The sequence below is a fragment of the Drosophila pseudoobscura genome, chromosome 2, assembly GCF_009870125.1.
Source record: "Drosophila pseudoobscura strain MV-25-SWS-2005 chromosome 2, UCI_Dpse_MV25, whole genome shotgun sequence".
Lineage (NCBI taxonomy): Eukaryota > Metazoa > Arthropoda > Insecta > Diptera > Drosophilidae > Drosophila > Drosophila pseudoobscura.
Window position 1 is genome coordinate 6,900,694 of NC_046679.1, and position 22,799 is coordinate 6,923,492.

Genomic DNA, 22,799 nt, shown 5'->3' on the forward strand with positions numbered 1-22,799 from the left:
AATTTCGACTCTGACACGGTGTAATTATCATACATATCTCTCCCTCTCTCTCTTAACCTCCCCCACTTTCGGGTTTCCTATCCACATGATCAACATCGTCATCGTCATCGCTCAGGGTCGGAGTCGAGTCAGAGACAGAGTCACAGTCTTTGTCTTTGATTATTTTTTGGCGTCAGCGGAGCGTAACGCGCATGTCACGCCTATTATATACTATGTTTCCGTATATATACTATATGGGAGAGAGGTTATAGTAGGTGCGGCGGCATCTGAACCCAAAGCCGTAGCCGGGACCCTGGATCCGATCCGATCGGACGACCTGTGGCTGGAAAAAATACGCGACTTGGCCTGCAACTGAATTAATTTTTTTTTTTTCTACTCTCTGCTCCGCTGCACACGGAGCGGCGGCTGGGAGAGAGTAGGATGGGTCGCATCGGAGGGGTATCTCCCAATCCCAATCCCTGACACTGACTAGAGAACATTCAAATTTTTGCGCTGTTGCTGTTGCGCTCATTTGGACCTGGCCAAAACCTGGTCTGGTCTGGCCTGGCCAAGCCATGCATATTTCCGGCCGCCAGAGGTAGATCAGATCCCAGACTCAGACTCAGACCCAGACCCAGCCCATTCCCATTCCCGTTTCGCTGATTTCCTGCCATTTGGCGCATTTCAAGTATTTTGCAATGTAATTAGTTAGGAAGCTCCCCTTCCAAGGGGGAGTTGGTGGGGAGGGGGGCGGCGCGGCTGCTGCATAGCCGGGATGCCGCAAGTTGAAAGATGCCGCCCCCTTTGTGGTGGTGGGAGCTACTTAACATTACTCTGTACACATGTAACTAGCGACGTAGTCACACATTACAAGAATGTGAGTTAGATTCGAGGGCCGAAGTTTCTAATACCCTACAAAACAAAAATCCAACCCGATACCATATAAATGTATGGGCGCTAAACATATTATCTTAAGACGGGCACTGCCTTCCTTAAAAGTTATATTATATATCCCTTGAAACATAACCTAACCTAACCTAACACTTTTTACAGAAAATCAAAGTCTTTAGGCGAATGTGAAATATTTTCTCTATATCTCGCTATCGTGAGACCCTCTCGAAGGGTATACCCAATCCCAGCTGACTCTGATTGTATTCCAGGCAGGGCTTAGGGCCCCAGTGGCTTATCAACAAATGCTTTGACCTTTGCAATCCACAGAAGCCCCGCGCAGCCGACGCCAAACAGCACCCGAACGAGCTACGTCATGTTCCACATATTACTTTCACTTACGAATCGGCAGAAACAAAATAGAAACCACAATCACAATCAACAAAAACGTGCAAGTGAAGGAATGAGTGAGTGGGCTGGCGTGGGGTGGGGGGAAAGGTAGTGGCTCTACTGTGGAATATATGGTGGATCGTGCACGCGCTCATAAACGTGATACACAACAAACAACTTCATTTGTCATACTCGGTACGAGAGCAGAATGGTATAGGGGGGGGAGCACTCAATAAACAAGCGTGCCCAAATGCTGTTTGAACTTAATTTGTAGAGCTAACCGAGAGGCACACAGTCCACACGGAGACCAGACCCCATCCCCAGATCCCCAGCTACCGAGAATGAGAACGTGAAATTCCATGATTGTGTTGTTGTCGTTGGACTACATTTGTATGATCAGAATGCATAGGAAAATAAGTGGGCGACCGACTCCGACAACTACAACAATGCTCAGAGAAAAGAAAAACATCTGTACATTGTGTTGGAGGAGGTGTGACCCCGACCCCGTACAGGCCCATACCAAATACCCGTTTTGGCCTAAAAACCTAAAGCCCCAAAACAAGGCGGCACAAAACCAATTAAAAGCTCATTAATTTGGCAATACCCTGCACCACATTTTTGATTTTAATGATAATAATGAAGCTTAGATTGTTATTCCGCAACTGATATAAAATATATGTAACTCAGTTGCTGAATGAAAAGAATACAGATTAGATTAGATTAAGTATAGATAATACTCAATATTGAGTAGAGAATTATATCCCTCAGACGTTTACGGGTGACTGGCGAAACACTCCCGCGACTGTACTACTGCTTAGGACTACATTTTCGTCCTTGGCACGATTAGCTTATAATAAAACTTAAGTCGTACATCTCCATTATAGCTTTGCCCGCACCTTGAACATTAGTTTGTGCAAGAAATGAGGTCAAGAACCCCCGGGGAAACATTAGTATCCTCTATATCTTATCTGCCGCATGCACATTATACATACATATACATACATATGTATATATTGCATTGCGACACAGTTCCGATAAACTGTCGCATGACCGAGCAGCGGGACACCCTACACACATTCGATCGTATGGCGTATCCAAAAAAAATATGCTATGGAAGGGAGCGACGGCCACTGGCCAAAAGGCCCGAACCGAGCCGAACCGAACCGACAATCCAACACGCACACATCGTCCCCCGACCCCGCTGAGATGTTCTGTTATTTGTTATTTGTGTGTTCGATGAACCGAATGTTTGACCCACTTTCCCACGAATTAACGCACTTTATGGCGAAATGGAATCCACACAACAGCGTTAGAAAGAGAATAACAGCGAAGTAGAACGCGAGAGAGCAACAGAGCAGCAAAACCAAGTCGCCATAAATGAGGTCGACGTCGAGACTACACTCGATCATAAAAAGAATATTGATTTGCAGTTGTTGTTGTTGCTGCTGCTGTTTTCTTTATTCGTGCTTGTAATTTACGCAACGCTCGCTCGTTTGTCGTTGTCTCTCTCGGCTACTAGTCTTTGCATTCGACTCGACAACAACAGCAGCCAAAGCAGCACGAGATCAACAACTCTGCAGCAGCAGAGTTGAGGCAGAAGCAGAGCGCTAGCTTTTCGCAGTTGTTGAACTTTTTGCAAGCAGGAGCAGAGGCAGAGGCAGAGCCGGCGGCAGCGGCAGTGGGGCTCCAAAATCTGAAATCAAAAACCTGTTCCGGGGCCGAGATGGGCTTGCCACACGTCTCTCTTGGGCAAATCAAAAGCTGTAGCCAAAGCCAACGAAAACTTGACGTAAACGTCCCGCTCCCTCACACCACTTCATATCGTTCGCTCGCTTCTGCCGCCCGTTCTCTCTGCCTGTCCTCTGCCCACCTCACTCTCTTGCTGCTCTGCCAAGTTTTCTGTTTTACTGCTGCCGCTGCCGCTGCCGTTGCCGTTGCCTCTGCTGTTGATCTTTGTGGACTGTACTTTTTTGTTGTTTGAATCGCAAAACATGTTGGTTGAGAGGGGGTTGGGGGTGTGTTGATTGAAATCGATCGGTGGTGCAACGCAGCCAGCATTAGTCACCCCAAGCTTTGACCTTGCTGCAGTGCATCAGTAGCTGGGGCTGCAATCTGTTCAGCTGCTATTCGGATATCTATAATTTGGTTGAGCTAAAAGTGATCGCCCGGCCATGTAATTAATAGTGCAACCAACCCTGGAGCAGCATCTTAAACACCCCCTCCGAACTACCCGTCCTGCCACGCCTAGTGCTTGTCGTTTTTGAAAACGAGCGCATAAATGACGCTTTCCTGTGTACTTAAGGTGTCTAAACTTGACTACCGTGTGGAGTGGAGTGGAGTAGAGTGGTGTGGTGTGGTGTGGAGAGTAGAGTGGGCTCCCAGACCTTGCCCAAGACAACAACTTCTGATGCTGCTTCTGCTTCTGCTGCTGCTGCCGCTGCTGCTGTCGATGACCATTATTTTAGCTGACGGCGATATATTTGCTCAGCCCTCTCCGTTGTCCACTCGGGGAGCAGCGGTGCGACTCGCATCTGTGCGTTTGTCCGGCCTTGAGTCCCACCAGTCCACTCAGTTCAGTTCTCTTCTGTTCTGTTCTGTTCTGTTCTGTTCTTGGGTGTTTGCTACCAGTCGGGCTGGGCTTTGACTTTGGCTTTTTGTTTTTGCTGTACCCTTGCTCCACAGATGTACAGGCCAGCCGGCCGCTGAGCGGAGCATGACAAACAGTTGCAGCCAAAGCAAATAATTAGTATACATCGATTATCTTGCGCCTCGGCCCAGTCACAGAGTCACAATCCCACAAAGGGTCTACCTGGGCCCTCGGCTACTGGGCACAGCTTTTTGCCTGCCACCACACAAAACAGGATCCATCTCCAGATGTTGGCACGTCGCACACGCGCTGAGGTTGTTCGGATCTACCCTTTGCCAAAAGGGTACTCCAGACTGTGATAAGCAGTTGGCAGTGCACACATATTTTCTAGATAAAAAAAAAAAGCTGGAAAAACTGGTCACTCCCCATTCTAAAAGGGTACGATTATAGTTCAGACTTCACTGTTGACTTGATTTCTATACTATCTGAAAGGGTATTTGATGCCTCGATCAATCGAGACCTTGTTGTTGCAGCCTCCAACTGGGCGTGTGCGGCGAGCGCCTACGCGCGCCCAGCAGCCCACAAAACGAGTTCCCCCTCGCAATACGCATTTCGCAAGACTCCGACACCGATTCGCCACCTCCGAACCGCCGATCCGCCGATCCACCGATCCACCAATCCACCATGTGTGTGCGGAGTGCAGAGTGCCCATAAAATGCTGCGCTGTGCCAGAAACTGTACCCCGGCCCCAGAGCCCAGAGCCCAGAGCATGGAGCGTGGAGTCGAGTCAACCCGACCAGATCTCGTACCGAAGGAGACGTGTGCTCAGCTCGTGCCAATTTCTTTGGGGGCTCCAACTTTTAAAGTCGCATTGCGAAACGTTTTGTCTTTCGCTGGTTTTCTGCATATAAATAAGAATATTCACACACGCCCGGGATTGAGTGCATATATCGGGCTATCGGGCATATAGTGTGTGTGTGTGTGTGTGTGTGGGGGGGTCTGTGCTTAGATGGCAACGCGTCTAGAAAAGGTGGGGCTGCATTTGCATTAAAGTGCCATTTTTAATTAGTTCCATGCATAAAATAAGCAGCGGGTTGCTACAGTGCCCTGGGGGCTGGCATTGCCATAGATGGGATATATTTTCACAATCGCTTTATATGGCACATATCGAAGTGGGTGGATCACCTGACGGGGGAAATCAAAATTGGATAGTAGTATTCTTTGTTTCTTTGATAGAAGGGTAAAATTCGTTCTGGCTAGCTTTGGACTTGGAGGAACGAATAGAAACGAACTATAAGATTAGCAATTTTAATAGATAAGCAACAGAACACCAGATAAGGCAACAAATTATTGTATAAAATCATCAGCGGCTACATTTGAACAATTCCCAGTGTGTTTCCTGTCCAAAAGCTTTTAGGGCTAATGAATCAGAGATGGCTCCCTTGTATTGGTTGAAATTGTCGGGACCCAACCATTCCGCACTGCTACCGGTTACCGCTTAAGATCTTGATTGAATCGGGGCTTTCATCATCATAATCAACATAATGATGATGGAATTTCCTTCATCCGTTCTTGGGTCTTCCCTCTCGGGCTGAGAGTGTAGCTGTACTTTAGGCCCGGCCAACAACGACAGCTACCGCTACCTGCAGTCAAGGCACTCGAAGCTCCAAGTTCAACTTGGACTGGTGGAACCCTGTTTGGTTCTTTTGTCTAGTGAAATGTTGAAAGCATCATTAATTTTTGTTGGTATTTTTTTTTTGTTTATTTTTTATTCTCACTTTATGCCTTAACTTTAAGTTTAACAAAGTTGGGATGTAAGTATGATAATTGCGGAATGAAAGGAAGGGAAAGATAGAGATAGCGACCAGTAAAGAGAGAGCCAGAACCAAAAAAAATGTGACCCATAATTACCCGGCCAGCAGAACAATCATGGGAAAAATGACTGTAACTTGGCTCAGTCTCTCACTCTACCTCTCCCTCTCAGGCCTCTCTTTCTCTCTTTTCTCTGTGACTCTGTTGTGTCTCTGATGAAGTACAATTATTTAAGCAATGCTATGTTTTATGATTATCTTGCCGTTTACACAGCACGCATAAAAAAAATACGAGGGACCAAAAAGAGAAGTGGGAAACTTAGAGTTCAGTGTCCAGACTTGGAGATACTCCTTACGAAACGCTCTGCTTATAATCTGAGGGGGAAGACAGGAATTATCTATTCATCGAAACCATAAGAGGCACAGTATAATCTGGTGTTTTGGCTATTACAAATTTTGATGTGTCAATAGATAGGATATGGATAATCTTGATAGTCATATAATAGACCTTAGAAAGCACTAAAGGGTAGATATTATTTTTGAACCAAGTTGTACTTGCATACCTCCAAAAAACAAACGAACTCTTACCTCTATATATCAACAGGTCATACAAAGTAATTTCTAAATAAACTTTTTTCATAACAATAATTGAAGTGTACCTATTATTTTGATCTATTTTCCTTTATAACATTATCCTATAACATAATCAAGTGTATCTTATTGAGAATAATTGAGACCTCATTTAAGGTTTAAAATATAGAATATAACCATATACCCTTGAATCCTACAAAAAACAGGGTATGCAATTACAGCCCATGAAAAAGCACACACTCTCAGCAGGAGCAGAACAGATCAGGTCACTCCGGAGCCCCAGTTCCAGTCCCCCTCCCCCCGCCCTGTAGATCGCCACAGTTCTGTCAATGCCGAGATAATGTTCATCGCTTCTTGGGTCAGTTTGATTTTGTTGTTGTTTTATTAACGCCGCCGGTCGCAGCTGTGGACGCACCAGCAAGTGCCGCAACAGCAAGTGCACCACCGCACCTTTATGGGTATGGGTATGGGTATGGGTATGGGTATGCCGCTGCATTGGACCCCTGCTTCGGACCCTATGCTAATTAGAGCGACGGCCTCGGCCTTGTTTTTATGCGCATTTTAGCGTGAATTGTCCCACTCTCTCTGCTCTGCTCTGTCTCTGTCTCTGCCTCTATCTCCTTCTCTCTATCTTTTCCTTGGTGCATAAATTTTCTGCTCCACGTCAGCATACATGTATAATTAATGCGGAGGCCAACATTCCATGGGAAAATGTTGCAGCGGAACAAACGGTTAAGCGGAAATCGGAAATTGGGTCCTGGCCAACCGATTTGAACTTGGTAATATGTATATGCATACCCTACAGAGGGTATCATCACTATTTCGAGGAGTTTGCATTCTCAGTTTTCTGTACCAACCACAGCCGATATGATAAGATAATTATATTATTAATTAATTAATTAATATATTCTCAAATAAATAAATGCAATTATTGTTATTTAATTTAAAAGGAATTTCACCCATATTTAAATAAAATATTCAATTTGTAAATTAAATAGAATTTACATTGATTGAAAAGTTTTTTTTTTTTAATTTGAACTTTGAAACACTTTTAGATAAAAAAAATATATTAAATTGTCAAGAAATATATTCATTTTAAAAAGGAAATATATTTATTTTAAATATATATAATTAAATCAAATATTTTAATTTTAATGTCAAATTTGATTAAATTTGTAAGAAACATATTTAATTAAACTATGAAATTAGAATTTAAGAAGGAAATATATTTATTTTTTTTATTAAATATATTTAAATACAATATTTTAATTTTAATATCAAAATGTATTAAATAATTGGTACAAAAAATTAAATTTAAATATTAAATATATTTAAATCAAATATTAATATTTCCACTCACATATTTAAATCGTATTCAATAAATTAATTAAATGACTATGGTCCCTGTTTTTTTTAGTTATTAAATATTTAAGTCAAATATTTTCATATTAATGTTAAAATTAAAGTTAAAATAATTTCTCTTACTCTTTATCCACTATAGGGACAAATCTATTGGTATTAATTTTATTTTAAAATCTACATAAGTGTAAATATTTAAATTTCAGTGCTTAAACTTTCATCCTGCTTGTCAGAGTATTAGATATTTCGGTCCAGCTGATATTTCGCTGATATTTCTGCGTGTAACCGCAGGACAGGTGGGTAGATTGGGCCGCGTGGACAGGTGTGTGTTGCAATCAAAAGCGTGACGAGGAATCAAAATTGCTTCGTCTGAATGCCATACTGAACCAGGAAGGTCAGATATGTGACCATGGCGGAGAGAAAGAACAGGGTGAGCTCGTTGGACACCTCGAACATGCCCAAAGGACACACACGCAACTGCTGATGATTGAGGCGGCCCAGAAAGATCTCGAACTGGAAAAAGGACCCAAGTTTAAACTTTCTTGGAGAGCGAACTAACTTATCGACACCCACCTTGATGTGGTAGCTTTTGCTCTGTCCAATGGTATAGTTCTCGAGGCTCAAGCGGCGTACCAAACGCGAACTACTGACTGCCCCATGGACGGCAAGGGTGAGCAGGAGTACGTCAATGAGGAGCTTGAGCACGAGGCCCCAGAGGCTGATGTGATACTCCCTGCTCATGATGGCATGGTAGGAGACCATGGCCATGGCGGAGAGATTCTGAACCAGGGTGAGGAATAGGGGCAGGTCGAAGAGCCGCTGGAAAGAGCAGGTGACCTGGTGAATCTCCTCGTAAATGGCCAGGCACTCGTCCAGATTGGCGTGGGCTTGCACATCTGGCTGTTGCTGTATGTCATCCTCCTCCACTTGGTCCTGCAGTGAGCTGAGCTGAGCACGCAGCTGATGATCCACATAGCGATTCAACTCCGCATAGAGTACCCCAATGCTGAGGTAACCCACGAAGCAGAAGTGCATGATCATGCCCGTGCCAATGGAGGTGTACAGATCACAAAGAATTGTGAGCAACACCCAGGGGGAGTACTGCCACTGGAAGGCCAGGAACACAAAGGCCAGCGACAATAGCTTAAACATCAGCAGCGTCAGTTCCAATCTGCCCCCAAAGCCCGCCTCCACAGTCCGTGTCAGGGCCCTCAAGCGACGAAAGAGTCCAAAGAAACTGTTGACCAGGTGTAGTATCCTTTTCTCGTAGCAGACTTGCAGCACCAGTATGATGACACTGCAGACCAGACATCCGACCAGGCGCAGTCCGAAGAATAGCCGCAGATACCAGTCCGTGTATTGGTCGGCCCAGGCCCCATAGCTATAGCCGTAGAAGCAGCTGCCTAGCACGCGGATCAGTATCGAGAGCCATTTGTATCCTTTGCGACTGCTGGCCCGAAATTTCAAGGTGTCGTCCTGCAGCCCGATCCGAAATGTGGCCACACCAAAGACGGTGGCATAGTAGAAACAGCCGCGAAGCAGACCCGCCGATATCCTCGGACCGTTTAGCCATGGAGAGACTCGCGGCATGACTGTGCTCCGGGCGGAGGACGAGCCGGTCATGCCATCATCCTATCTTTACATTAAGTAATTAGTTTCACTATTGACTATTGATTGAGCGCCCACCCACTCATCTATCCACTTATCCAATTCGAAGGCTCTTTTACTTTCACCTACTGTTGATGATGGCTTCGGAATATGCACAATTTAATGGGATATTTAAGGGCGCTGAGAACTACGAGTAAGTGATAGTTTTTCGACCCACAAACAGGCTCTTTCTGAGCACACAGAAAACTACGATGGAGCCATAGGATTGTAATACTGGCTGGTATATTTAAGGGACCAAGTACGGTACCACTGTATCAGTTCACGGTCATGATTTGGAGGGCTTCTACCACAATGGGTATGGGGTATGTTAAAAATCCATCGAAAGATAGAGCTACCCATCACCCACACAGAAATGACATCACATTGTGCCGAAGTACAAGCCGAGAGGCAATTTCCTATTGCAATTCAGGGCAAATGTTCCCCGGGCCTAGGCATTTTGTGACTGAAATTGTATATTCATTTCACGTCGTTTGGTAGGTTGGATCACCTTGTAAACGAGTTTAAAGTTTAGTATTCAATATTACGAAAGAGTCATAGGATAATAAATATGGTTTACAATCCGTTCTGTTTAGAAGCAGTGCTATTTGAATCAATATTTATTTGTATACAAGTCGAATTTATTTTATACTAGGTGGCAAGCCAGCCTCCCGCGTACTTGCTTAGCTCGTGCATCAACCTCCGGCTCACTCGCTTCTTTCATTTGCCCTTCAAGTGTAGCCACACTATAATCGATGGGTTTGTATGCCATACTGCATCACATAGGTGAAATAGGTGATCATGCTGGACAAAAATACCAAAATGATCTCGTTGGAGACCTCAAATAAGCCCAAAGGACACACACGAAACTCGTTGAAGTTCAGGCGACTCAAAAACATCTCCAACTGCAAAAAAAATAAAGAACTGATTGGAACACAGGATTTTCCATTGAAGAATACCATACCTTTACATGCCATTCCTTCTGATCGCTTACTGGAAAATTCTCCAGACTCAATCTACGAATAACTTTGGAGCTGCTGACCGCCTCGTGGACAGCCAGGGTTAAGAGTATCACATCAGCGAAACTCTTAAGCACCAAGCCCCAGATGCCAGCCTGGCAGGGATACCGGTCGACACGTATGATCATCTCGTAGGACAGCACCGTGGTGGCAAAGATCTTGGCCACGAGAATGATGAGTACTGGTAGCTGGAGCAGGATATGAAATGATCTGCCCACACGTTCGATCTCATCGTAGACGGCCACGCACTCCTCCAGCCGGCAACTGGCAGTCCTCAGCTGACGGCGACTGGCAGGAGCCCCGCCTGGACGTTCCAGGGATCGCAGCTGACGTCGCAACTCAATGCGAACATAGCCATTGACCTCCGAGTAAAGGGCCGCCACACTGAGGAAGCCCGCGAAACCGATGTGTATGATCATTAGGGAACCAATTTCGACGATGATGTCGCACAGAGCGATCAGCGTTACCACTAAACTGGAAGCAAACAGTATTTGATGAAGTTCGCAGAAGAGCTCGTAAGTGAGGCAGATCGCCTTGAAGAGGAGTAAGACAAACTCCCGCTTGCCACCGAAGCCGTACTTCCTTCTCGTCGACATTTGACGCACTCGACGAAACACCCTGAGGAAGCTGTTGATCATGCGGAGTACCTCGTGCTCGTGGAATATCTGCAGCACCAGGATGCAAGCGGTGCAGACGAGACAGGACACCAGTCGCATGCACTGCAGTGTCCGCTCATTGGGATCCTCGATTGTCATTACGAGTGGGGCACAGAAGCAGCAAACCACGGCAAAGCAGACGAGCCGTAGGATAAGCGAATACCACTTGAGCCTGAAGTTCTTCCGTCCCACCAAGGCATCCTTAGGTCCTTTCTTCGAGACCTCAAAGCAGATAACGCCCAAGACTCTGGCGTAGTGGTAACTAAAGCGTAGGATATACGCGGAGAGCCCCGAAAGACGCACCTCTCGAAGGCGCTCGAACATGATTACGACTGGTTCACATTGGGCTTCAGATTATGTGCTTTATTTAGGGTATACTTAGCTAATAACGATTTAGTTGGAATAATATTTTGATAAACAGTATAAGCAAACAATTGGACTGGAATCCATCTACTGATTACAGAACTATCACTATGCCGCTTCCCCCGTCGACTGCATTCTATATTGAACGACATATATCACAAAGGTGACTAGAGCGGAAAGGACTATCAAGACCAGCTCGTTGGAGACATCGAAAAGACCCAGAACACGGACACGAAATTCATATAGACTCAAATGGGTGACGAACATATCAAACTGAAAGATGAAGTCAATGATTATAATGAGTGTATAATAGATATCGATACACTTACTGTCGTGTGCCAATCTTTATGGTCGCTGATATAGCAGTTCTCCAGACTGAGTCGCCGAATGACCCTAAACTGAGTCATTGCTCCTTCAACGGCCATAGTTACGAGAAAAAAGTCAAGAATCACTTTAGTCGTCAGAATACTTAGCTGAATTTTATGCTTATCGAACCATCCAACGATAGTCAAACGGTAAATGACCACACCAAGTAATGTATAATTATGAACGATGCTCAGGAAGAACGGAAAATCGGTTAGCTTCTGAAACGTAGTGGCCAGGGCATAGATCTCCCTATATAGGGCCAAGCACTCACTCAGTTTCCGGCGGACAGTCCGCAAGTGCTGGCGTCGTGGCTGAAGTCCGTGCGGCCGTTTCAGGGCCTGTAGTTCGGATCGTAGCTGGAAACGGACAAAATCGTTCAGCTCTGAATAGAGAATACCTATGCTGAGGTAGCACACAAAGCTCATTTGCATCATCATGTTGATGCCGAAGACGATGAAAGTGTCGCACCACCAGCTCAGGAATCTTTCCATACTGAAATGTTGTCTATCTGACTCTAAAATGTACACTAGTTCATGGATTCGACAGATCAAAGCAAGGCTTAACAGCACCAGCTCTCGCCTTCCTCCATAGCCAAATGTCTTTCGGCTGGGTAGAGCTCGAACTCGACGGAAGAGGCGAAAAAAAGTGTTCATCAATTGTTTCGAGTCTGCTTTGTGTAAAAGCTGCAGGCGAAGAATACAAACGCAGACTAGAGTAGCCGTTATTATGCGTATAAAGTGAACCAATCTTTCAAAAAAAATCTCTAATCGAAGGATCCATGGTAAGTAGAAATAAGCTAAAATTGCAATAGCCAAAATCCGATAGATGGCATAGAACCGCATCAACCCAGGACGAGGCAGAGCTCTTAGTTCCATCAACATCTGGCCATTTTCGCTTATCCAATGTCTCTGCAGTTTAAAGCTGAAGATTCCCATGAATATGGCGTGGTAATACATCACGAGAAGGATGCCCGCGGACAGTTTGGATGCGTTCATTTTACGAAGGACCCCGAACATGACTGGATTGGTGTCGATTTGAAATTTGAAATGGTTTGACAAGGGCAATTGCTTCAAAAAGTTGTCAGTCGATGTGCATTTTACTAATGAAAATGTAACCAATACGCCGATAAGACCTCTGTTGACAGGAGCTTACCCCAGAGATTGAAAATGTTGTAGGACAGGAGATCACAATCAAAAGATTGTCACTATGGGGTATTCTACGCTACTTCACGGATGGGCTACACATACCTGTTTCGATTTGAGCCCATGACAATAGGGGCATTTTTTTCCATAGCACCAATCAGCACTTTTGGATGAGCGGAATATTCAATATGTGACTCGTTCTCGAATGCGAGACGAAGAATTGTTAACGTTGTCCGGAATTTTTTCTGTGAACGCCTATAACTTAGGTGTTCGCTTATCTCCGTTCGCATTTTAGTAGAGATTACGTACATTTCGTGCCTCTTCTGGTTAAGATTTACGCAAATGTGAGACTGTACATTTTTGTTATTTTGTTGGATTCGTTCGTCTGTTCTTCCCTCTGCTTTTCTGTTTCGAATGTCCCTAAGTGGGATTACTAAATATTTTAAAAACGATTTCATAAAAATCTGTATAGCCGTTAGTGAGCCGTTCAACCACACCGTAACATAAGACTTTTATAACTATTAAAAAAATGATTTAAGCTTGTCTCTTCTTTACGGAGTAATTTGGTTTATAAGACGAGTGAGTCTGTCAAATAAAAACCGAAAGAGTAGTAAAATGTGTGATACAATATGGTCCATGGTTTGATTCTCTTCCTAGGTCAGCCAATTAGGTGTCCATTAGGGTGATAATCATGCTCTCGCAGCGTTTCTAAATCTTAAAAATCTTGTGTGTATCGTTGAAGATGAGATCTCGACATCTCAATAATGGGATCGGTTGTTTTCATTTTAAGATCACGTTGCCCTCCGGTCTATATGCTCCCCGGACTCACTCCCTCACACACAGGCACACAGAGCTCTTCCTATAACTGGCCCTTGCTTTTGATTCACACGCTCACGATCCTGGCCGAGCTGAGGAGCGGAGGCTCTAAGCTCGCTCGCTCTCTCCGGCTGGCACTCCCCCTCTCGTTCAGGCAATGTAAATGACGCCCCCACTTTGTGCTGTACGTGATCTTCTTATACAGTATCTTTTGTGCTACATCTTCTCTGGATAGCCTATCCGGGCTCTGCGGGGCCGAGGCATGTGCACGATTACAGCGCGCAGCGATTTGCGTCCGTCGACATCTCTGGGAGATCTTTCAAGTCTGTCAAGCAGGGTCCACACACACACACCCAGTCTCTCGTCTCTTTGTCTGACATTTGAAAAGAATTTTCACGTTGTATGAGTTATTTTTTTTTCCACTTCTTCTTGTTGTAGGCAATTACAGTAACAACAAGAAGAGAAACAACTACAACAGCTCTCGAGCACGTACATTTTCCGGCATTGTACGAAAATTGTGGGAACAATCAACGAAATAAACAAAAGTGCTTTGCATGCCGTTGATTTGTGCTGCAAATTGCTTTAGACTGAAATTACGGCAACAAGATGGAAAAAAAAACAAAACCCCAGCTTGGCATTGGCAGGGCCGCAGCTTCGAATACACTTTTCAGAGCGGCGGTATTGGTATGGGTATTCAATAACATATTGGATCTTATAACGCTTCAGAAGTTCAACTTTTCCAAACTTTTCTGATTAAAAATCGGCTCACGATCGATCGTGCTTGTCACGATTTGACAGATTGTACGATTGAAGTCTGATACCCACTTCAAGAGTATTCCATATGCCCATATAGGGACCCCAGAGCCAGAGCAGCAACAAATGAGCCGAGCCGGGTCGAGCCAAGGAAAGCCACAACTTGGTCAGCAGATTAGAGCACTGGTCTGTTGGAGGGATCCCCGGTGCCAGTCCCTGCTTGACCTCACGTTGGACAGGGGCCAAGCAAGCCAGACACGCAGCCTCAGCGCAGTGGCAGCTGTGCGAGGGGATTGGAGAGGGGGGTTGTAAGTAACTTAAGGGTTGATTGATTTCAATTGCAGCTAGAACAGTGCTCGTCGTCTCAAATGGCCTTGGCTCGCTTTTCACGCTTTTCCAGGCATTGCACATAGGCCGGCCCAGTCGGGCCTACCGTCCTACCCCTCCGCACATCTGACATTAATGGTGATTAATGGAAAGATTGAATGTAATTAAATTTGTTTTTTTTTTTGTTTGTTCCTTTTTTCTGGGCTATAAATTATTTGCGATTTCAGAAACGCCGTTTGGTTCATTGCTAAAGTACACACAGCAAAAACAACGGCAACAAAAATGTGAAAGCAAAGAGAAATAGCGAAACGACAACAGCAACGACGGCAGGCTGGCTTCGCAGTACCGTTACAGCAAGAGCAACAACCAGAGAAGGCAGGCCGGGGAAAAGCAACAACAGCAACAAATCAGCGAGGCCAGCGTCATAAAATTTTGCCTTTTGCAGCTTTGAATTTATTGCGAGGCGAATGCAGGCAGCAGCGCAGTCGAAAATGCGGCCAACGCAGAGTACAAACACCTCTACTTGCCTCTGTTTCTCTCTGCTGTGTGTTAGTATGAGGTGAGGTGCTTCTCTTTGTATTTCCATCATCACACACCCTCAGAAAAAAAGAAGAGAATGTGGAATTCGAGGATCTATAATGCTTTACCTTTCATAAATATACCCTGCCTGAGTTCCTAAGTTTCGTGTGCGTGTGTGTGTGACTGCATTTCGATTGTAGCCATTAAAATCTTGAAATTGCATGCTAATAACCGTACACTGGCCCGCTAGTTAAGTGGGCAAATATGTTGTACATGCTCGTTACTAAATGCAAGCATGTAATTTGCCTCCTTTCGCAATGCCATTATTACATATTGCATTCTTGATTCGCCCGGCCGCCTCTAAGCAGGAGAGAGGGAGATATATGTACATATACATATATGCACATATATGTGTGTTCATGTGCATATCTGTGCCTAGCAACAACGAACGAGGCGAAAGCTTAGCTTCGTTGCAAAGCTTTGATACCGTTTTATAAGCTCTACAATTTGGTTTTTTTGCTTTAAATATCTTTAGTAACAATAATACTTCTATCAATCGGAAATGCTTCCTTATCGGCGTTGCAAACATCTGGTGAAAATCATGATAGCCTCTGCAGGGTATTGTACTTTTCTATGTGTATTTGTTGTGGGACAAAACAGAGCTAAGGCATTGCCAGACAGCAGCAATGGCATAGTCGTAGGCGGCACCAGGGGCCGGGGGCCGGGGGCCAGCATCAATCATCATCAAGCCAGGGCATAGTTTGGATCTAAGGCCCCCACTCTGCCGGAAGTCGCAGCCAATCTAATGTTAAGTGCCCACTCCACTCCACACTGGGCTACGCGTAACAGAAAAATTACGACTAGAAAGCATTTTCCCTATTTTTTAGTGTTTGAACACAGTGGAGCCTCCTCATGGGTGTGGAGAGTGATTGATGAACGAGAAAATGAAGATGGTTCGACATCCTCTGCTCTCCAACTAATGGATTCGACCCTAATTAATACAGTGAAATCTCTCAGGGCAGACAGATCCCCTAATATCTCTATTGGGCGGATGGAAATCGTGAGTGCAAGCTGTTGTTGCCAGAACGGTCTTCACTGTACGTGCCATCCGTAGCCCGAGGCTCCAGATGGGTCATCGTCAGCCCTGGGTTGGAATAGCTACCGGAAAAAGGTTGTTCCCTCCTACTGGATGATGGTTCTCTGTGCATTGCAATGTAGCCCGAGGCCCCATCTGCGTCTAGTTGATATAGATTTATTTGTACCCCTGATAGGTATTATATAGGCGTATATTTCAATCGTTCACAGATTGCTTGTTTCCTCCTAGACGAGGGTTCACTGTCCGTTGCATCCGTAGCCCGTGGCTGGCTCCGCTGAGTCATTCTCTTTCTCCTTCCTTTTCTACACTCGAGTGCTCCGAATTTTCTTTACGCTTTGGAAACAGCGGAAAAGGGCCCCAGCCCCGACCAAAACCATTTCGTAGGCAAATAAAAAGCTTTTAAGATCTTTTTTTTTTTTGTTTTACATTTGTATTTTCAAAGTTTTTTTTTAAGTTTTTTTTTGTTGTTTTTGTTTTTTGCTCTTTACAGTATTTTTTTGTTTGCGTAAGTTTGACAAAATTTGTTAGTTTCGTTGAAGGAAATATACACAATGTTTTTGTTGTTTTTGTTTTTTTGTTAGCTGCTTGGGAGCGTAAGTCCCATACAATATACACAGGTTGGTTGTTCAAAAATAAAATATTTGGGAGAATCGAAAGCTAAGAGAAATAATTTTGCCGAAGTAATATACATATATAATCGTACATGGATGATTGAACGTACAGATAAAAAGACATAGACACGATCAGGGTGCGTGTGTGTATGAGCTTAAAGAGGGATTTGTTTAAATAATTTCTGTTATAATTACATTTTAATTATTGAGATCATGACACAAAGTACATTTCGAATACTTTTGGCACACGCGTGCATCAAAAACCGAAACACGCTGAGAACGCTTGAATTTTTGGGAAGTGGGGGTTGGGGGGGTGTGGGTTTTGGGGGTTTGGGTCTTATCTAATATCTAGTGGATGCATAGCAAGAGACCATCATTGTTATCTGCAAGATCGTACAGATGCAATTTCCTAATTACAATTTAATCTATCATAAAAGTGCGCTGATACCAATTGAAGTCTTTCGTTTTGCTATCATTTACGTATGCTAATGCACAGATATCTCTCGCTCTCTCTCTCTCTCTACATAAATATAAATAAATACATCTACATAATATATATCTTCATAATTTCAATAGTTATATCTATCGCTATGCATCCGGGTTTTTTTCGCGCACGTTTCGGCTATGCACGCGCGTTGATCTTTTCGTGTTGTTTTTCGCTTTTCGTCTGCTTTTTAGCGCTCTTCGACTTGGCGCTTTTTGTTGGACAACATTTGGGATCGTCAAGTCTTTGTTTAAACAATTATATACATAAAAGCTTTATGCATACGTAAATAAAAAAAAAAAACAAATCACTTTCAAAACATTAAAATTACGTTCACAATAAATATAATGTATTGCAATGGTTGTTGCGGCTGCACCTGCGGCTGCACGACTCCTACTCGTCCTTCTTATTCACGATCTTTCCGATTTCGCTATTACCACTATCCAGAACCCTAGCGGTACAGTTATTGTTGTTGTTGTTCTTCTTGATGTTATTATTGTTGTTGTTATTGCTGTTGCTGCATTTTGGCACATTCGAAATGGTTTTGGGGGCCTTGCGCTCCCGGTAAAAGCCTGAAACGAAAATGGGGGGAAAAAGGAAAAGTGGCAATTAGTCACAGTGCAGGAACTCGTATAAATAGCTGTACAAAAACGAACACAAAGTCCACACAACACTTGAGAAAGCAATAGTTGATATTCCAACAAAATGATACCCGCTAATTTATTTGCCACAAAATCGAAAGTTGGTAGGAAACATGCATAAATCTTTGGAATTACGCCGAACAAACAAAAAAATATACTCTCCACGAATGTGGGGTGCACAAATAGAAAAAAAAGCAACACAAGTTTCAGCGTCATTTTTGACCTTCAGAAGGCAAAAGGGAAAGCAGTGCAAAACTGCAGCTGCGACTACTTGGAGCATGGAGGGAGCTTTCTTATCGCATTTGAGAGTGAGTGGGCTCTCTCTCTCCCTCTACCTGGTCATTGGCTAGACGATAAATGTCATGGGCAGACGTCGCCATTGCCACGACATCAAAAGGCAATCGCAAAAGTGCAATGATGTGACAGAGAGCAAAATGGAAAAGTGGGCTCTCCGTGAATGGGAAAGTGGGAGAGCACAGTGAATGATTTTGCGTTTAATGAAAGAACAAGGAGAGCAGGCAATAAATGGTTGTGTAGTCATTGAGCTTCAGCAGCAACGCATGCCAAATGCGTTCTAAATGGCACATCAACCTTGATGGTGTTGGCGCTTTTTATATACATATGTACATACATACAGATGTACACTCATAGTCTCAATCGGACAAGCCGCAGCTGCGGTTGCTTCATCACGTAAACCGCTCTAAAGCTTAGACACTAGGCTAGGGGCTAGGGGCTAGGGGCTATAGGGGGCAGGCCATAGGCAAACACCAGCCACTCACTCACTGCGCAGTGACCTAAAAGCGACCAGAAACAGAAACAGCAACGGAACGCAGCCGCAGATGACGACGAAAACAGCGCTTGCGGCGTTTTAATCAAATGTACAGTTAGAGAAAATTATAAGCCATGCCAACGACAACGACAACGACAAAGAACTTGATGCGAAACGAGGCAATGAAGAAGAGTGGGGGAGAGAAAGATCGTCGGCGATTCTGTTAATGTAAAGGAGCTGGTGGTTAGACACAGACCGCTCTGTAATAAGCGGGAGGGGGGAGGGGAGGGGAGGGCGGAGCGCATTTGTAATTTACCGTTATTACTATGACCACGGAGCCTCCCAAGCACGCACACAGGCTTAACATTATGATTTCTACACACACGAGAACACACACAAGCAAAGCGAACCACAAAAGATATGAGAAATCTGTGAAGAGAGGCGCAACAACAAAACGCGTTTTGTTTACGAAATGTGTGGGGAGAGACAGACCGATGAAAACAGGAACGGCAACAAAATAATATACTCATAAATATTTATATGGGAAGAAGCGAGTTTCAGCATACATAATTTGTATACATACATTCATACATACATATCTGCATATGTGCATAAGTATGCGTGTGTGTAAGCTTTCGAAGAATCTCGGGCCTTATTGGGGGCGGGGCGTGGTAAAAATCCCAAGCAAAACAAAAAGCACAAAACAAAGCGCTTCTAACTGTGAAGTACAGTGGTGGCCAAAACATGGCAAAACAAGCTGTGTGCGAGAGCAAAAGAAAAAGAGCTTGAGAGCGCAATGGAGATAACAGAACTTGTCTAATTGTATGAGACTCGACTCTTCTCTGGACCTGCCACAAATTCAGACTACTGAACGCTGCTGTACTTACGCGATCAGAGCGAGATGGAGCTCGTGACCTTCACGACGAGTTTTGAAAAACAACATCCACAACATGCGTGCGTTCGTAGTACTACGCATAAACACACAGACACGCGAACGCACACACACTCAACTCGCTTATCAGCAGAGAACCACCACTAAAAATAAACATGAAAATACAAATTCGCGCCAAAACGCAAAAAAACACCAACAGCAGGCTCCATTGGCTCCTCGTGCGCCCAGAAAAACAAAACACGAAGTGGAGGCCAGCTTTGGGAGCCGATGTCTTTGATACTCTTGCAGATCCATTGTTCGTATGGAAACGCTGTACATATACATATCATAAAAACTTCAATTCTGAAAATATTTACATAGCAGAGCTCTAAAGGTTTCTTTTGCTGTTTAGCTTAAGCCTGAGTTTGGTTCTCTGACAAATACTTGTTTTTATACCGATTCATATGGAAACAGAGAATACGCCTATATGGGCTCCACGTCATAAAAGTCAGATGTCAGGAATGTCACGTTTATAGTTACAAACCTCTAGTCGATTTAAAAATACCCTCTACAAGGGTAGAGGAAACACCTCCTCTCTCTCTCTCTCACAAAACGAATTAGAGGTACAAAGAGGAGCACAGAAAAAGAGAGCGCGAGCAGCCTGTTTGTCTATACGCGCGCGCGTGATTGTGTGTGTGAGGGCTGACGTCGTATAAGAGTGACGCCGCTGTGGGTTGAGATTGCGTTTGTCGTTGTGGGTGCGGCCGCTGTGCACAAAAAAAACAACAAAAACAACTACAACACTACCACAACTTATGTACAGTCGCCCGCTCTTGGCAGGCGTGTGCCAAGTAGTTGTTGTATTTGTAATTTTTTTCCATCCAATTCATGCACACATATGCACTTGCACAAGAGCAGCAGCAATAAGGCGTTGGCGCTGATTTTAATTTAATTGAGGCCTCTCAATTAATTGCTCTGCAGCAGTAGCAGCTGCACTCCCTGACGCAATCACCGTTGTCGTTGTCCGAAGATTATGGGATGCAGAATATAGAAAAGAATCTTTTTGGCGCGCAGAACGAAACGGGATTGTTATTCAACAGTTTTTCCCCCATACGTACAATCTGCGTGTTTGTTTTTTTCGACAAGACAAACTGGCAGCAGATAGCAGTTTTCTTTTGTCTGAAACTCACGTTTGTTTCGCTGCGACCTTCACCAACAGAATTGATAACAGGCCAAAGCCCGAGCGAAAGAACCAACAAAAGCAAAATCAAAATCAAATTTGTATTTTTGCGTGGTTGTCCATCAAAATGTCTATAGCGAAATGAACGCAAAAGGAACCCAAGATGGGGAATCGGCAGGGGTAGAAAGAACCCTTCAGCAAACCTCATACAACACTGCAGTGTGTATACAGTTGGGGTAAACACTCATACTTATTAGTAGGATTTTAATACAGACAAGGCTCGGATATAAAAAACTTCCAGAATTAGAAATGTGCAGAACTGCTAATCAAACAATCCGAAAGTATCTGTACAGACTCAAGTGTTTCAGTTTCCCGATTAGAAACGGCCCCGAAACGAACGGATTTTACTTTTTCAGAGGACACTGCATCGAGTTACAGTTCCTCAGGATGTGCACCTGAACCAGGGAGAGTGAAAGAGTAACAATAAGAGAGAAAAAAAAAATGGAACGAAAGGGAAGCAAAAGAGGAGATTAAAAAAAGACAACAAAATCTCAAACAAGGGTGGTTTCTCACACAGATTGGGGGTTGGTTGACTGGCGGGCAAAGGGAGGGAAAAAATAGAATATAAGAAGGAACCGTAACCTAACGAAAAGGGAAACGAAAATCAGGTGCTGCCAGTTGGTGGAACTCATACGAAATATCCTACGAATCTCACCTTTAATCCCTTGAGGAAGACGTCCGTACGGCTTCTGCCCGCATGATCTAATCATCAGGTCCTTGCGTTCAGCGCAGTTGGTGATCACCTTGGCGGTGGTTGCAATCTGGCTAGGCGTCAGTGCCACCCCCGCTGGAGAGGGCTCAAAGGGCATCGTCTGACACTTGGAAGGGAGCCTGTAAAGACGGTTCAGCTGCTCGAGCTCCTCCTCGGCCAGAATATCCACGCCGTATCTGGCCCGGACGCGGCACAGGCCTTTTTCCGTTACGTTGGCCAGGCTCTTATTAATGCTGGCGCTAACCTCGTCCCGATCGGTTCCGAACAGATTGCAGCGGGCGCGATTGGCCACGGCCACTGGGGTGGGACGGCGTGGCTCCAGCGTCAGGCTCGACCAAAGTGGGGGCACCTGAATGGGCGCCATCGTACACTTTGCTATATTCTTCCTTCTTTCACTTGAGTTGATTCCACTTTTTCTCTTGCTTGCTTTGCAGTACTTTCTGTATCGCTTTCTGCTTTCACTTGAACTTTTCTTTGTACTATTTTTGTTGGACTTTTCTCCTCTGGCACATTACAAACACAGCGCGAAAATCAACTCGCAGAGAAGTCACGTACCGTACCGCGCATTGCTTTAATTGGTTTTCTATTGGCACATTTCTTCTAGATTTTAATGATTTTTTTAGCAAATATATTTTTAGGTGATATATTCTTTATCGGATGAACTTTCTGAATTCTATGTAAAATTCGACACTTTTTTCTGGTTTCATTGCTACGATCAGATCAGATGCCTTGGTGAGTGTACTTTCGCGTATGCCAACAATTGTTCATCATGTAAACTCTGTGTTGTGGGCCGCGGAGTGTTGTTGTGTCGAGCGCGGCGGTCGAATTTTGATTGTTGTTTCTTCTGCGGCCTCAACAACAACATAGCCTCTCGTGTATTAACCCACTCAAGCCCCCTCTATTTAAACAGTTCAACTTGAGGTAAATGGCGGAAAAGATCACTGATTGAAAAATTCTTGTAGATCAATGCCACAATATCTTTCAGCTGGACTGTGCTAAAATTATTATATTTTCATTATTTTAGCTGGAATATGAAATGCCCCCTTGGCTTATAGTGGGTTAATCGTTCTCCGTCAAGGATGGGCAACCATATTGCTTAATTTTGATGTTCCGTCAAATATTATAAGCTAGATAAGACATTATGCCGTGCCCACATAATTTTATT

At 44.2% G+C, this 22,799-nt stretch overlaps 4 protein-coding genes across 4 annotated transcripts; all 4 read right to left on the bottom strand.

The window, feature by feature from the left end:
• Positions 1–7,804: 7,804 nt before the first annotated feature.
• Positions 7,805–9,228, bottom strand: Gr93b (Gustatory receptor 93b). The gene has a single exon (XM_033377224.1). It carries the CDS (start codon positions 9,226–9,228, stop codon positions 7,960–7,962), a length of 1,269 nt encoding a protein of 422 aa, XP_033233115.1. The 3' UTR covers positions 7,805–7,959.
• Positions 9,229–9,940: 712 nt separating this feature from the next.
• On the bottom strand, positions 9,941–11,248 carry LOC4800969 (putative gustatory receptor 93c). The gene is made up of 2 exons (XM_001358114.4): positions 10,214–11,248; positions 9,941–10,154 (listed from the first exon to the last, which is right to left on the bottom strand). Exons 1-2 carry the CDS (start codon positions 11,246–11,248, stop codon positions 9,996–9,998), a joined length of 1,194 nt encoding a protein of 397 aa, XP_001358151.2. The 3' UTR covers positions 9,941–9,995.
• Positions 11,249–11,266: 18 nt separating this feature from the next.
• Positions 11,267–13,048, bottom strand: LOC4800970 (putative gustatory receptor 93c). The gene is made up of 2 exons (XM_033376805.1): positions 11,617–13,048; positions 11,267–11,560 (listed from the first exon to the last, which is right to left on the bottom strand). Exons 1-2 carry the CDS (start codon positions 12,667–12,669, stop codon positions 11,396–11,398), a joined length of 1,218 nt encoding a protein of 405 aa, XP_033232696.1. The 5' UTR covers positions 12,670–13,048; the 3' UTR covers positions 11,267–11,395.
• A 3,730-nt stretch (positions 13,049–16,778) lies between these two features.
• On the bottom strand, positions 16,779–22,496 carry glec (gliolectin). The gene is made up of 2 exons (XM_001358115.4): positions 21,578–22,496; positions 16,779–17,973 (listed from the first exon to the last, which is right to left on the bottom strand). The coding sequence occupies exons 1-2, from the start codon at positions 21,996–21,998 to the stop codon at positions 17,795–17,797; spliced, it is 600 nt and encodes a 199-aa protein (XP_001358152.3). The 5' UTR covers positions 21,999–22,496; the 3' UTR covers positions 16,779–17,794.
• Positions 22,497–22,799: the final 303 nt, after the last annotated feature.